Source organism: Marmota flaviventris, chromosome 13 (genome assembly GCF_047511675.1).
Source record: "Marmota flaviventris isolate mMarFla1 chromosome 13, mMarFla1.hap1, whole genome shotgun sequence".
Lineage (NCBI taxonomy): Eukaryota > Metazoa > Chordata > Mammalia > Rodentia > Sciuridae > Marmota > Marmota flaviventris.
The window spans coordinates 54,889,376-54,903,225 of record NC_092510.1 but is presented as its reverse complement, the minus strand read 5'-3'; the positions used below and the strand labels follow the sequence as shown (position 1 = coordinate 54,903,225).

The 13,850-nt window shown below is 35.9% G+C and overlaps 1 protein-coding gene across 2 annotated transcripts in view; it reads left to right on the top strand.

Annotated features, from left to right (window-relative positions):
- Positions 1-13,850, top strand: part of Mllt3 (MLLT3 super elongation complex subunit) — a 259,432-nt gene that overhangs the window by 161,854 nt on the left and 83,728 nt on the right. For both annotated transcript variants that reach the window (XM_027950583.2, XM_027950584.2), the window contains exon 4: positions 79-222. In XM_027950583.2, coding sequence (XP_027806384.2) covers positions 79-222 — 144 coding nt within the window. The remainder of the gene's footprint in view (positions 1-78; positions 223-13,850) is intronic.

Sequence of the window (13,850 nt, the reverse complement as noted above, 5' to 3'; positions counted from 1 at the left end):
CATGCTAGGTAAGCACTCTACCACTGAGCCACAACCCCAGCTCCTTAGCTCATCTTTCTTAATTTTTTAATTCTATAGGAAGAACCTAAGAAAGTCCGCTTTGATTATGACTTATTCCTGCATCTTGAAGGCCATCCACCAGTGAATCACCTCCGCTGTGAAAAGCTAACTTTCAACAACCCCACAGAGGATTTTAGAAGAAAGTTGCTGAAGGCAGGAGGGGTAAGTGGCACTCCTTTGTGAAAAGCCCTCCTATAAAAAAAACAACTTGCTAGTGTGTTAAGAAGTATGATAGTGTTTTCAGAGAGGTAATAGAGATGAAGTACCTTAATGGTTTAGCTGTGGATTCTGTATGGGAAGAAGTAGGCAAACAATATTTTAGTGGGGGTGGGTCTGAGATTACATTGTTGGTTAGAACAGCCTTGAGATCTATGCAGTTCAAATTTATTTTGATGACAGCCCAAAGCAAGAAACATTAAACTGTCTTCAATTAGGAAAAAATATTTTCTGAAACTTTTTATGTTAGTTATAGAAACTTGGGGAAAAGTTGAAAGTCACATTAAAAATGATATAAAAGGTATATATAAAAATGATATAAAAGTTCTTGTCCATAGTTTCTTGATCACAATTAGTAGGGAAAAAAAGGGGCACATTCACTCCTATGTTTGTGTAATTTAAACGTATATTTTTATTTGAATTGTATTATGTAAACAGTGAATTTTTATTTTTGTGATAGTGGTAACAAAGGTGTGGTTAATTTTTCACCTTGTGATTTGACTTGTTTGGACTAAATTTATTGTAAGCAGAAACATTAAAATATGTACTTACACCCAAGTCACTTGTACAGACAAATGGTATTGATTGGTCAAAATCTGTTTTATGTAATGTCATCGAGACTATCAACCCCTGCTTCAGATGAACTTCCTTTGTTGTCTCATATGGATAATTTATGCCCTGTCTAATTTTGAAATTTGTTCATTACTCTAGGATCTTCTTCGCTTAGGTGTTGTTTTCCCCCACTTAGTTTTTTGGGAAGGTTTTTGTTTAGTTTTGTATCCATGAAGTTATCATTTTCTGTAAGCATATGTAGACCATAATCTATGAAGTTGTTCTCTTCACTGTTATTACCTGAGGGCTTTAGAGGAAAGAGTCAAGAACAACCACTTAGTGAACCTCAGGAAAGCTATGGAACTACTAAAGTGCATGTGAAGTACTGTAAGTACTTTTACTATGTTCATTCTTCGCTGTAGCATATGTCAGTAAATTATGAGTTAAATAAGTATTGGTGGGTCAGCTGCAGAACGGAACCACCACTTATTCTGTGGGAAAAATGCATCTTTGTGAAAAAGTGGGCTTTTGGAAGACAAATTATTTTCGAATTTGGGACTTGGATTCTTAGGAAGGGAGCTGTTTTAAAAACTAACCCTATTTTATTCCTTTAATTGTTATCAAGAGCACAATGCTGATACTCTTTACTTGTGGCTGTGTCCTTGACAATCATCTGGTCCATTTTTAAAAACCCAAGCACCCTGATTATTTTACTTTGTTATGAGTGTGGCATGTTGTGTTTCCCATTGTCTCTATGTTGTTGGGTAGGTAATTTGAGTGTGTGTGTGAATTATGGGACTTGAGTACATCAAGCTTCTGATAAGAGTCTCAGGGAAAAGTAAATATGACGCAAGAACTTTTAAAAACAACCACTTAGTCCCAGGGCACTCACAGGTTACTTGTGAGCGGGAGGAGAGGTTAGAGGTCAGTGATAATGCAGTAGAGTGCAGTGCCACACGTCTATGAGGCCTCTCCACGATTGCTTGTCTTTTGCTCTGTGCAGAATGATCCTCCTTGACTTCTAACTTTCCTTCTTTGTGTTTCTTTAAGTGATATTTGAAGCCTGCAGATATTTTCTGATTAGACTTTGTGTCTTGACAACTGTAAAATAATAATTTCGAAATGTGAAATATTCCAACCACACTAATTTGACATATTTTATAAGTAATTCATGGGGCTGATTGCAGTGAATTTTGTAGTAAAACAAAATTTAGAAATTCATTTGAAGTTGGGGAATCTTATAGATTCTTCCCATTCATTTAAATGGGGAGATTAAAGTTACCTTTGATAGAAATGTGAAAAGCAATCAATGGAGTAATACACTTTTTTGGCTTACTTAGATTTTTGACGTATATTTATCTGATATTTATACATTTACCATTGTCTTAATATTAATGCAGCCTCTCGGTGTTGCTAACTTTTGAACCACTTTGGTTTTATTTGAAATTTTCTGTCCATGACTATGTCTCTTCAGATACTTTGTGTGTGTGTGTGTGTGTGTGTGTTGGGGGCCAGGATTTTGGGATGGAGAGGGAATGCTGTATTTTTTTTTAAACCTAAATATTACATGTGTGACATAGACGTCTGTGTTCTAGCTTTAAAGGAAAAAAAAAAAAAAAACAACTCAACCTCTTCTTCATATACACAGGGTGTGATCCTTATGTACAGGTGAGGAATGAATGGAATAACCCTGGTGTTGGCTCTGGTTCCTTCTCTTTCAATTTTTTTTCTTTTGAACCAAAAGTGCATAGCGCTATGAACACTGAACTTGGCTTTTCTAGAGATCAGAAAGATTGTTTTTAGAGCTGGCAGCCTCTTACCAAAAAATGCTTTTCAACTCTCAGATGGAAATGATTCCAAAGAAATTTTGCCAGAAGAATCTCAAGAAGTTGCAGTTTCTTTTCTGCTTTATAATCTATAAACCTATAGGTACATGACAATTATTTTCTCCCACTGGATTTCCTTTTGTTAATGTCATGACTATCTAAACAGTTTCCAAAAAATGTCAGTGTACTTCACCCTTATAAAAAATGCACCTTATACCCTTCTATTGAGTAACTCTGTAATATTAAGGATATCTTTGGTTTAAAAGGGGGAAAAAAAAAGCTTTCACGAGCCAGGTCAATTTGGACTTAAGCATTATTTTCTGAGTCTATTGAAATACAGAATTATTTCTTTTACAGGACCCTGAAGGTAATATCCTCTAAATTAGTGACCTCATTGGAGGTTGCTGGAGAAATTGTGGATTTGGTTTAGAACCTAGCCCCTGTCAGCCCTTGTAAAGATAAGACAGAGGGCCAGTAGTTAAGAAATGGAAAGGAACAGCATTAGAGCTTCTTTTAAAAATTATTTAATATATTTATAATTTTTATTTATATTTATTTTGTATCATTATTAAAGGGTGGAGTGAACAATAAACTTTTGACGGTAAGACTGATATAATTTATTTATTCTTGAATTTTAAGCAGAAGGACCAAACCTACTTCATGGAGAAGCCCCTCTCTGTTCCATCTGAAGTATTTCTACTTATTTCTCATTTTATTTATTTATTTTTATTTCTCATTTTAAAAAAAAGGAACTAATGGATCCTTTTTAGACCAATGATTCTCAAATTGTGTTGATCAGGATGATATGATTAAAGGATTTGAGATTGTGCTAGATGGCTCTCTACTGTCTATTCACTTATCATCTTCTTAGTAGCTGCAATTCAGTCTTATAGAAAAACAATGTGGAAAAATTTAGTATCCCTAACTCCTACATTGTATTGGAAGAAGGTGAGATTCCCTTTGGGTGTTGGCAAAACACAGATATATATTAGCGATTGCATGTCATTTCACTAAAATTGATTGTTCTATTAACTTGTTTCTGCATTTCTGATTAGGAGGGCATATGATAACAATTGGTAAAGATTTGAAGTCAGGCAGATTTAGGTAAAAACCTCATTCATGCCTTTTATCTTCAAGCTGGGCTGTCCTGTAAAAGTTGCTGCATCTTGTGGAATCTTGGTTATCAGCTGTGTAATGGATGTGGTGGTATTTTCCTCATAGGGAATGTGATGATGTGTGGCATATAGTAATTACCTAATACCTTAGCTCTTTTTGCCTTGATTACTAGTTTAGAAGATAAACAGAAGTTATTTTCTTTATATCAAGCACTCAAAGTCATAGCAAAAAGTGTTGCTATTTAGTGTAAGCTACTCAACATGTACTCTCTGCATCAGACAGTGTGATCTATGTTCGTTGAAGCACCCTGAAGGACCATGTTGTATTTAAGGAAGACTAACCTATAGTGTCTTTCTTCAAAGAGTTTACACTCTGGGTGTCTGCATTTTGTTTGTATAAAGTATAACTTCAATTCTGTTTGAAATATCCTTTTTAAGATATAAGTTTTAACTAGGAAAATTAGTGATTCATTGTTATTAATTCCAAATTCCTGGCAGGTGTGAGAGGCTCTGAAAGCTCTGCTGCCTTAGGAGATTGCTCATTCGTCATGTCCAGGAAGGTAGCTCTGTCCTTGTGCTCCTATGAAGAAAGTACAAAACGGCAAGCATTTTTGGAGAACCAACTTTATTTTATAGCTGCTCTGCCTCCCTGCAGCCCCCTACCCCCTGCACCCTTTTTTGGCCTGGAAATCAAATGATCTGCCTTGTTTCTGTTCTTTGTGGAGTGATGGTAGGGTATTGGCCAGCCAAGCGGTCTGCCTTTGTGACTTCCTTCTTTCCTTCCTCCCTCCCTTCCTTCTTTTTTCCTCTCCTTCTTCCCTCCCTCAATTAAACAGGGCAAAGTCTAAACATGTTGTTCAGTCTATTTCTGAATCACTGGCAAGCAGTTAATTTTAAGGACTGAAAATTAAAACTAACCACAGCAGTTGTTAAAGCCAGGGTTTCTATAGGCAGAAATCCAATTCTGTTCAGACACCACCTGTTTCAATAGGACATTTCAGATGCCCATTTGGCAAGATTTGCTGAAGACATGGGGAACATGCTTTCAGTCTGTATTAAGTCTGTAGCATAATGCAGTCCTGCTTCTCCAAGTGACAGTTACATTTATATGCGATTTCTTTTTGCAGGAAATAAATTGGAATTTTTCTCAAACCCTGCTTATTATGAAGTGAAATTCACTTTCCACCAAGGTGTTTTGATTTCTAAAGGGCCAAAGGGATCTTATGATAAGGAGCTTTCACTAATACAACTGTGTCAAGCTGTGTGAACATGACATTATATTGCAAAGATCTGGAAAGAACCTGTGTTAGTGTGGTTCAGCATTTTCTTTGTAGGAGAGTTTAGAACACTTCTAATTTCTAAACCATACAGATCACTTTCGTTCCTGCACAAATTTTAATTTTTTTAAATAAGTAAATGCACACGGTACAAAATGATACACAGTTGAGCCTTCCTGTAGGCCACCAGTAATACCACAGCAAGTAACCTCATATGTGGTTCTTTGTGTTCATGGATGAGTATGTATGTAGGATAAATTCCTAGGAATAGAATTGTGGTTCTAAGGCAAAGTGGCATTTAAATTTTGGTAGACATTCCAAATTTACCACTAAAGAGTTTATAGTAGTCTATGCTTGCACTAACGATGTATGAGATGCCCGCTTTGCCTATTTCTCTGTAGTGATTTCCATCCCCCCACCCCTCTGGCTGGTGGATGGAAATGGTATCTCATTTTTAATTCACATTTCTCTTATGACTGATGATGAGCAACTTTTCATATGCTTAAAAAGCCATTTTCATTTCCTTCCAAAGACCACATTTTAATGTATTTTAAATTGGAAATATTCTAAGTGTTTCAGTTTTGACTTAAATTTATGGGTACTCTTCCCACATACTTAAATTTGGAAAGGTTACAAAAAGATACGGAAGCCTCTTTAACCAAGGTCTGTGTTTTTAGGCTTTCTTCGATGTGTAACAAATTATGTTCTTAGGAACTGATTTGTCAAGACTTTGACTTCTAAAAATATAAGTGGCTTTTGTGGCAAACTCATCTCGACAGTGCCCAGAGATGGATAGCTGGCTGCTTATTTTAAAAATGAATCCAAGAAAAATAATACAGAGAAGATTATTTTAGTGACTATCACTGGACAGCTCCATTGGATATTTGATATTTGTTTTGGAACAAGTGTGATTTTTTTTGTTATTTTCTGATATATATCATCCTGCAATTGTCTGCCTCAAAAGATAAAAGAATGCTGCTGTTTTTCACTGGCACTGATAAAAGGTGATTTATAATGTAAAATCAAGCAGGCTGCCTCATCTGTTTGGTGGTTTTTCAGAAGTTAATTTTCTGTCATATTAGGTATTTTCTCTTCCTTTCTACATCTCTTGCTGTTCCTCTCCCAGCTCTGAGAAATTAAATCATGAAAGTGGAACATATATGTAAATGATAAATAGAATGTCAGAGTTGTGAACCTTAATTCCAAATGTAACACTGATCTCATAATTTCTTTTACAGAAAGCATGGTCATGATAGTAGACATTTATGCCATTCAACTTGTAGTTTTATGGTTTAAATTTTTCTGAAAGTCATACATTGTTTAGAGGATAGTTACAGATTTTTGGAAATGTGCACCAAAAAATATTTGCAGTATAAAATAAATTTTCTTCCTTTTCTTCATTCCTGTGCTCCCAACTATCTGTTTACTTTTTAAGTAAGAATGGGAATAAATAGAGGCATACTTATCATTCAGATCAAAGTTCATATACTCTTACTGCATTGATTGAACTAAGGCTAAGAGAAGAGAAACAGGTAGACATTCCCATATGTTCTATTGAGTGTTTAGTTGTCTGTTTTGGAAGGTGTTCCTCATATATTTTGTCAGACCTCCCAGGGGTATCAGTTGAGCTGATTACCTGTAGGGAGATCTTAATATAGCAGCCTTAATTTGGTCCTGGCATTGGTTATGGCATTGGAAAAAAAGCCATCACCCAGCCCTGCCCCTGTTCCCACCTACAGTGCAGTAAAAGTCAAGAAGATAAAACATGAACATAAAAGGAAAAAGGTAATGAGTATGGATTCTTGAAGAATTTTTAAATTAAAAAATAAATAATTCTTTTTTAAGTGCAAATACACAAAAACTGTAAATCGCTGCCTTGGTGGTTTCTCTCTATTGATTCAGGTAGATCTTTATGCACTTGTTTCAAAGCTGCATACAGCGTTTACCTAATATAACTGGGTATGTTGGTATGTTGGCTCACTTCTAGTCTGCTTTGTGGCAGTTGTGTATTCTGATTTCCTCCACCAGATTTTTTTTGGGGGGGGGGGATTCATATACTATAATATTAAATAAAAGCAGATTTTTGGGTAGTGGCTGGGGAGTAGAAGAGAGGCTCTGGGTCACACTTTTTCTGATGTTTTTCTTATTCTATAGGTTATAAGAAAACCAGACAGTAGTTGGGATCAGAAGGTAACAGTTTAAAAAATAAATGTCTGAACTCTTGAAATAAACATTTGAGGTTCATTTCCAGGGAGAGAGGATAGATGATAGGTGCTGTAATATAATAACATTTATTACCACAAGGGATATAGTCATGGTGTAATAGAAAGAATGTTTGATTTGATATCTGAAGGCACAAATTCAATTTTTGGATCTGATGCTAATTTTCCTTGGGCTTTAGGTTGGTGTAAATCTAAAATGAGTATAATATTCCCTTCTTTCCACTTGAGATTATTAAATAAAATGTGGTACTTGGTTAAGCGGCCAGCAAATAATTGTTTTATTTATTGAAATGACCTTTTTTTTTTCTCTACAGATTTGTTATGCTTCAGGTTAAACTGTGGGTTTTGGTTTTAGTTATGTGGAAAGTTGAAAATGAAATGTTTCCAATTCAGTCATTTACATAATAATAGTGTTCTATTAGAAAGAACACACTTTAATTTCAAGAAAGAATCTAATTTTCCCCCATTTAAAAATAAATATGTGCTAACTTTAGGAAATATAGACTTTCTTGAAAAGCAAGAAAGAAGAAAATAGCTCATTCTGACCTCTTCTGTGACCATAGCCTCTGTCAGTATTCCACATTGTATTTTTATGTAGATAAGTTCCTGCTGCATGTTTATATTTCGTACTTAATACATTAAACATAAATTACCTACTGGGTTGTTTTTTTTTTTTTTTGTACCAGGGATTGAACTCAGACGTGCTTAACCACTGAGACACATTCCCAGCCCCTTTTTATATTTTATTTAGAGATGAGTTCACGCCGAGTTGCTTTGGACCTCGTTGCTGAGGCTGGCTTTGAACTAGTGATCCTCCTGTGCCTCAGCTTCCTGAGCTGCTGTAATAACATGTGTGTGCCACTGTACCTGGCAAATTGCATAGATTTTAATCTATATGGCTTTACTTCTATTCTTTCAAAGTGTGCCCTCACACTTCACAGGATGGATGTAAAAATTTTGGTTGGTTGTTAACTTGCTAGCAATGTATTCTATGGCTTTCCTTTATCCCCTTTGGCTCTCTGTTTCTCAAAATTAAAGTTACTAGCTTAAGTCCTAAAATCAGTAACAAAAGAACTATTTTGTACAAATTTAAGAATTCCTTTTAATGGTTCTGACAATGAGAATTATGATGGGCTAGTTTTTTGGTGACTTGGGTGGTCACAGTAGTTTAGTTATTTAGAAATATTTTTATTTTATTATAAATTATTGTAGTTATTGATTTTATAATTTTTCTTTGTCAGTGTCATTGTTTTCCCTTGTAGGATAGTGTGGGGGCCTGTAGGTAGGGTGAAATGGTTGAATACGTATAAAAAGGCTATTAATGATTGATTTATAAAACAAATGGATCCATTTAACGATAGTTAGAGTCAGTTAGAGGGATAATAAGAATTAGTTGACCTAAAAATTTCTTTCTCAACACAAACTCTTGGTGATTCCTGACAGGAATTTGTCCGTGTAATGTAGAAACAAGCCCACCCATATGCTGTCCAGGGTGTCTTTGGGCAAATGGAAATGAAGCTCTTCCCTTACCCACATTTCAGGAAGCCCCAGCTAGAGGACTATGACATGTCTAGCACAACATAGCTGGGTTTCAGCCTGTCCTCATCCCATGGACTGGGTGTCCTAGCATAGGAGACCATCAGGGCAACCTCTGCAGTGTGGAAGGGTAGTTTTGATGTTAAAACAAAATTATATTGTCTGAGACAGACTAGATAGGATTATATGGTGGAAATAATAAATAAAGCTCTCTTGAAATTTTGTTTTCAGAGTATTCCACTTTCAAATGGTTGTGTCCTTCAATGGTGCCCCTCATTCTGCCACTCTTCTTTATACGTTTAGCTTATGAAATTATTATCCAACATTCACAGATATCCATAAAGGTCTGGTTTAAGCATGTGGAGCAAGAGGACTTTTGATAAGATCACTGTGCTAAACCAGGTATTTCAAATGCCAGGGACTATGAGACAGGCTAACTCCTTGAAAGAACCTGGCTTCAAAAACTGTAAGACTGAATAATGTATCCTTTTCTATAGGGAATTTCACACAAAGGGTAGTGATTTATAAGTTTTTAAGGGAAGATTAAATAAAGATAAAATTTCCTTTCTGATAATTTTTAGTCCTGAATACTTTGGCAAACCGAGCATCAGTGAACTCAAGATCAGGAATATTCTAGACCACCATTAATAAAAATACCTCCTCCTACTGTATGTGTTCCATTGCTAAGATGCACTTTATCTGATTTGAATGTTCACACAGATTCCAGGACTAGGAACTTGTTCATGTTGAATATTATTTCTCTTCTGTGTTTTTTTTTTTTTTCCTTCCTAGATTTGTGTTCCAACTCTTGATAAGAAGGGATCTAGTTTCTTTTGCCTGTCACACCCCTCTTCCATGGTCAAATTTCTTGAGGTTTTTCTTGCACAATGTACACTATCTCCTGGGATTATCTTATCTGAATTCTGTTCTTGTTTTCTTTTAATTCTTCAAAAGAGATTTTTGTGATTTATATATGTATGCCTAATTTTGGCTTTAGTTCTTTTTTCTTGTTAAAGAAATGAGCTATAATATGTCTTTATTCTGATTTATGTTTCTTAAAGAGAAAATGCATTGAAGTCCCAGGTGCATGTGCCTCTATACTGCCAATTTTCCCAGGATGTGACTGTCTCACAGGAATTAGTTAAATGCTACACTTTAATAATCAGCCTTTGGAAGTAATAATAAAAACTATATGATTGGTTGAGGTGTGTCATAGATTGATCACTGTTTGATTTTCTGTGCATCTTTTCTGTTTTCTTTTGATTTGGTGAATATGGCATCATGGTTAAAAGAGCAGTATCTTGAAACAGAACTACCAAGTGCCAATGCCAACATTTTACTTGGCATTGGCACTTGGTAACTGTGTGACTTTGGACACATTACTAGTTTCCTTTGCTCATTTTTCAAATGGCATGTTGTCTTATCTACTCAGATAGAATAATTATAAGGATAATTGTGATAATACCACAAGCGCAATGACTGCTATATGGGAAAAACCCATTAACACTTTCATTATTACAACACATTTAGTTTCTGGACATGTGGGTTACTGCTTTTTTTAAAATTTTTTTTCTTAGTTGTAGTTGGACAGAATAACTTTATTTTCTTTATTTATTTTTATGTGGTGCTGAGGATCGAACCCAGCTCCTTGCATGCTCTAGGCAAGCTCTCTACCACTAATCCACAACCCCAGCCCTTAGTGCTTATTTTCATGGCTATAAAATGAGTAAATCATACAGTTTTATTGTTAAATAGATCCTGCCATTTAATAGATCAAGCTGCCCACTTTATAGATGAGTAAACTGAGGCATCAAATCTGAAATGATTGTCCCAGCAAGGAATGCCTGATTCAGGGTTTTCAATCACTGTTTTTGCATTTTCTTTCTATAGAAGTACAGAGTAATGCTAACAAACATACATAATATATTGGTTGATTGATTGATCGGGCTAGGCATTGAATCCAGGGCCTCATGCATGCTGGATAAGAGCTCTATCACTGAGTTACACCCCCTGCCCATCAGCTTTCTTTCAGAAATCCAGTTAGACAAGACAAAGAATTAAAAATAAAACATCCCCAGGCCCACTTCTCTGAGTTCTTTTAGGGTCAGTAGAGCACTCTTGTATGAGTTCACTTCCTGGAGACAACCTCGGTGAACTGCCAGATGAGAGTAGCTTACCTGTTGCTATAGGCAACTGTCCTTTTGTTTATTCCTTTGCAGACTCAAGTTCCTGTATAGATACAAGTTCCCTCTATCTCTCTTGCTTCTAAAAGTACAGTTTATGTGGAGCAAATGATATTAGGAAGCCTCCCCTGCCCCCCGCCAAATTTCTGAAGCCACCATCAACCTTTCTGTTGGGAATTGGTTTTCATTTTCTGAAAATTAGAGGCAAACCTCATTTTGCATGTGTGTGCGTGCATGCGCACACTTTTGTTTGTTTATTTATTTTTCATTTCAGCAAAGATATGCATGAGTTTAGAAGGATTTTTTTCTTGTCATTAACCAGCATATGAAAAAGCCTATAATAAGGTTAACAAATAACTTTGTAATCTACAGTGGTTTTGAAAGAAATGCAAATAAGTCATGGGTAATGGTGATTCTTTGAGTGCTTAGATATTAATTTTTTTTTTTTAACCTCAGAGTAGGAAAGTACAATCCAGGTAAAGCAGGATAGTCATATACTGAGTTAGAATCAGCTCTCTGTGGCTGACTTACCATGTCTTTGGGGAGGCTGCTTTGGCCTCTGGATCATCACCAGCCCCCTTGTTCTATGTATACACAACCTATAATCAGGATATATAAGCTAAAAATAGTAGAGAGTATTTGAATCTAGGACAGGTAAGACACGCTCAGGCTTAAGAGATCCAAGATGATTTTCAAGTCCTGGGAAGACTTCTGGCAGAAGATTTTTGTCTTTTTGTGTCTTGCTTCATAGATGGAAGTTCCCTAAACAAAACTGCTTTTTATTTTTTATTTATTTTTACTTCTGAAAGTCAAGTTTGAGAGACCCTTTCTGACAATTGCCTTACCCTTCTTGTTTTCAAACAGCATCCTCGTTCCTCCTACCACCTGAGAAGGTAGCTCTGAGTGTTTCATAAGTTTTTAAATAACAAAATAAAATAAGAATTTACTTCCAAGCAGCTTTGAGAATAGCCTTCTTGTCTTATGTACTTTCCATTTAGAAATATTTGAGTGCCTCCTCTGAGTGAAACTTAATGCCAGGTTCTGGATGTGTTGAATGAATGAACCTTGAATTTTGTACTTTCTAGCAAACACCAACCCTTGGTCAATTTTCAGGGAATAGTATATTCTTATCTTTTCAGAGGATTGAAAAAATAATACAGTTCAGTTTCTTAAAAAGAAAGAGAAAGGAAGGGGGGGGGGGAGGAAAGAGAGTGAAGGAAAGGCAGTGAATGGAGAAGGGAAGGGGAGGGCATTCCTTGTTGTTATTCCTGGCTACCTTGGTGTGCGTCTAAGAGAAATATCTATGGTACCTCCAGGATCTGCTTATTTTAGTGGTGTGCCAGCAACTATTTTATTGGGCCTCACCCACTCATCTCACCCCAAGCAGGTTCTGAGAGTCCTAAATTGTGGCCCAAGCAACAATGTTTTCTGTTTTGGAAAGCTGATCTTTTGTCTAAATCTTTTAGATAGTCAAAGTGAAAGTGTGTGAAATTTCTTGTTTCTGCCACAGACTCTACCAAGCGGTACCAGTTTTCCCAAATGAGTCATACAAATGTTGTTTCCCAGTATTTCCCAGTATAAACTGAATATTGAGTTTATATTGCAAGTTTGCAGGTTTTTGTTTTTTTTTTTTTCCTTTTCTTCTTTCCTGCAACAGAGACAATGTTTGAGTTGAGAGGAGATGAACGAAGAAATACCCACCCCCTTTTTTGGCTTATTTGTGTCTGTAAAGAAGTAAAACCTCATTTGGCATTTTTGAAAGCAAACCACTATCTTTCTTTCTGTCAAGAAATCCTTGTTTTAGCTGACAAATCTAGTTTGTATGAAGAAGCCTTCGTTCTTTTGAGATTGTTATGGTTTGGATATGAGGTGACCCCCAAAAACTCATGTGTGAGACAATGCAAGTGGGAAGGTTCATAGAAGAAATGATTGGGTTACAAGAGCCTTAACCCAATCAAGAAATTAATCGCCTGATAGGACCAAGTGGTAACTGAAAGAAGGCAGGTGGGGTGTGACTGGAGGAGGTAGGGCACTGGGGGCATGTCTTTGGGGTATACATTTTGTATCTGGTTAGTAGAGTCTCTCTCTCTCTCTGCTTTCTCATCATCATGTGAGCTGCTTTCTTCTGCCACACACTCCACCATGATGTTCACCATATGCTGGTTGGGTCCTTTAGTCACTGCGGTGAAAAAGCTGACTAAAACAGAGATGGTATCAAGATACTTTTTAGAATGTGGTGAGGTTCAAGTCTACTCAGAATGTTGTAGGTCCTTGGACAGAGGACCAAATGGAGTGAATTTCAATAGATGGAGGCTCTTTCTTGGACACCTGATTTAGATGCCCTTCCCAGGGACTTAGTGTTACTTATTTACTTTATAATTTTTTTTAAATTTGGAGATAATATTAAACTTATAGAAAAGTTTCAAACATAATACAAAGACTCTTCTTTCCTGACCTATTTGAGAGGAAATTACCAACATGATGCTGCATTATCCATAAACACTTTAGTGTTTCTTTCTTATAAACATGGACCTTCTCTTGTATAACTATAATATACAGCCATCAAAGTAAGGAATTAGCATTAATGTATTGCTACACCCTCATTGTCAGATCCCACTCAAGTATTGCAGATTATTTCAATAATGTCCTTTATTTTTATAGCAAAATTCCTAATGGCTAGATTCAGGTGATATATATTTGGCAGGAATATCACAGACATGGTGGTAGGCTCTTCATGTGGTACAGTCTCACATGATCATGATTTTTATTGTACCATTACTATTTTTTTAAAATATCTTTATTTTGTTTTATTTACTTACTTTTTTATATGGTGCTGAGGACCGAACCCAGTACCTCACACATG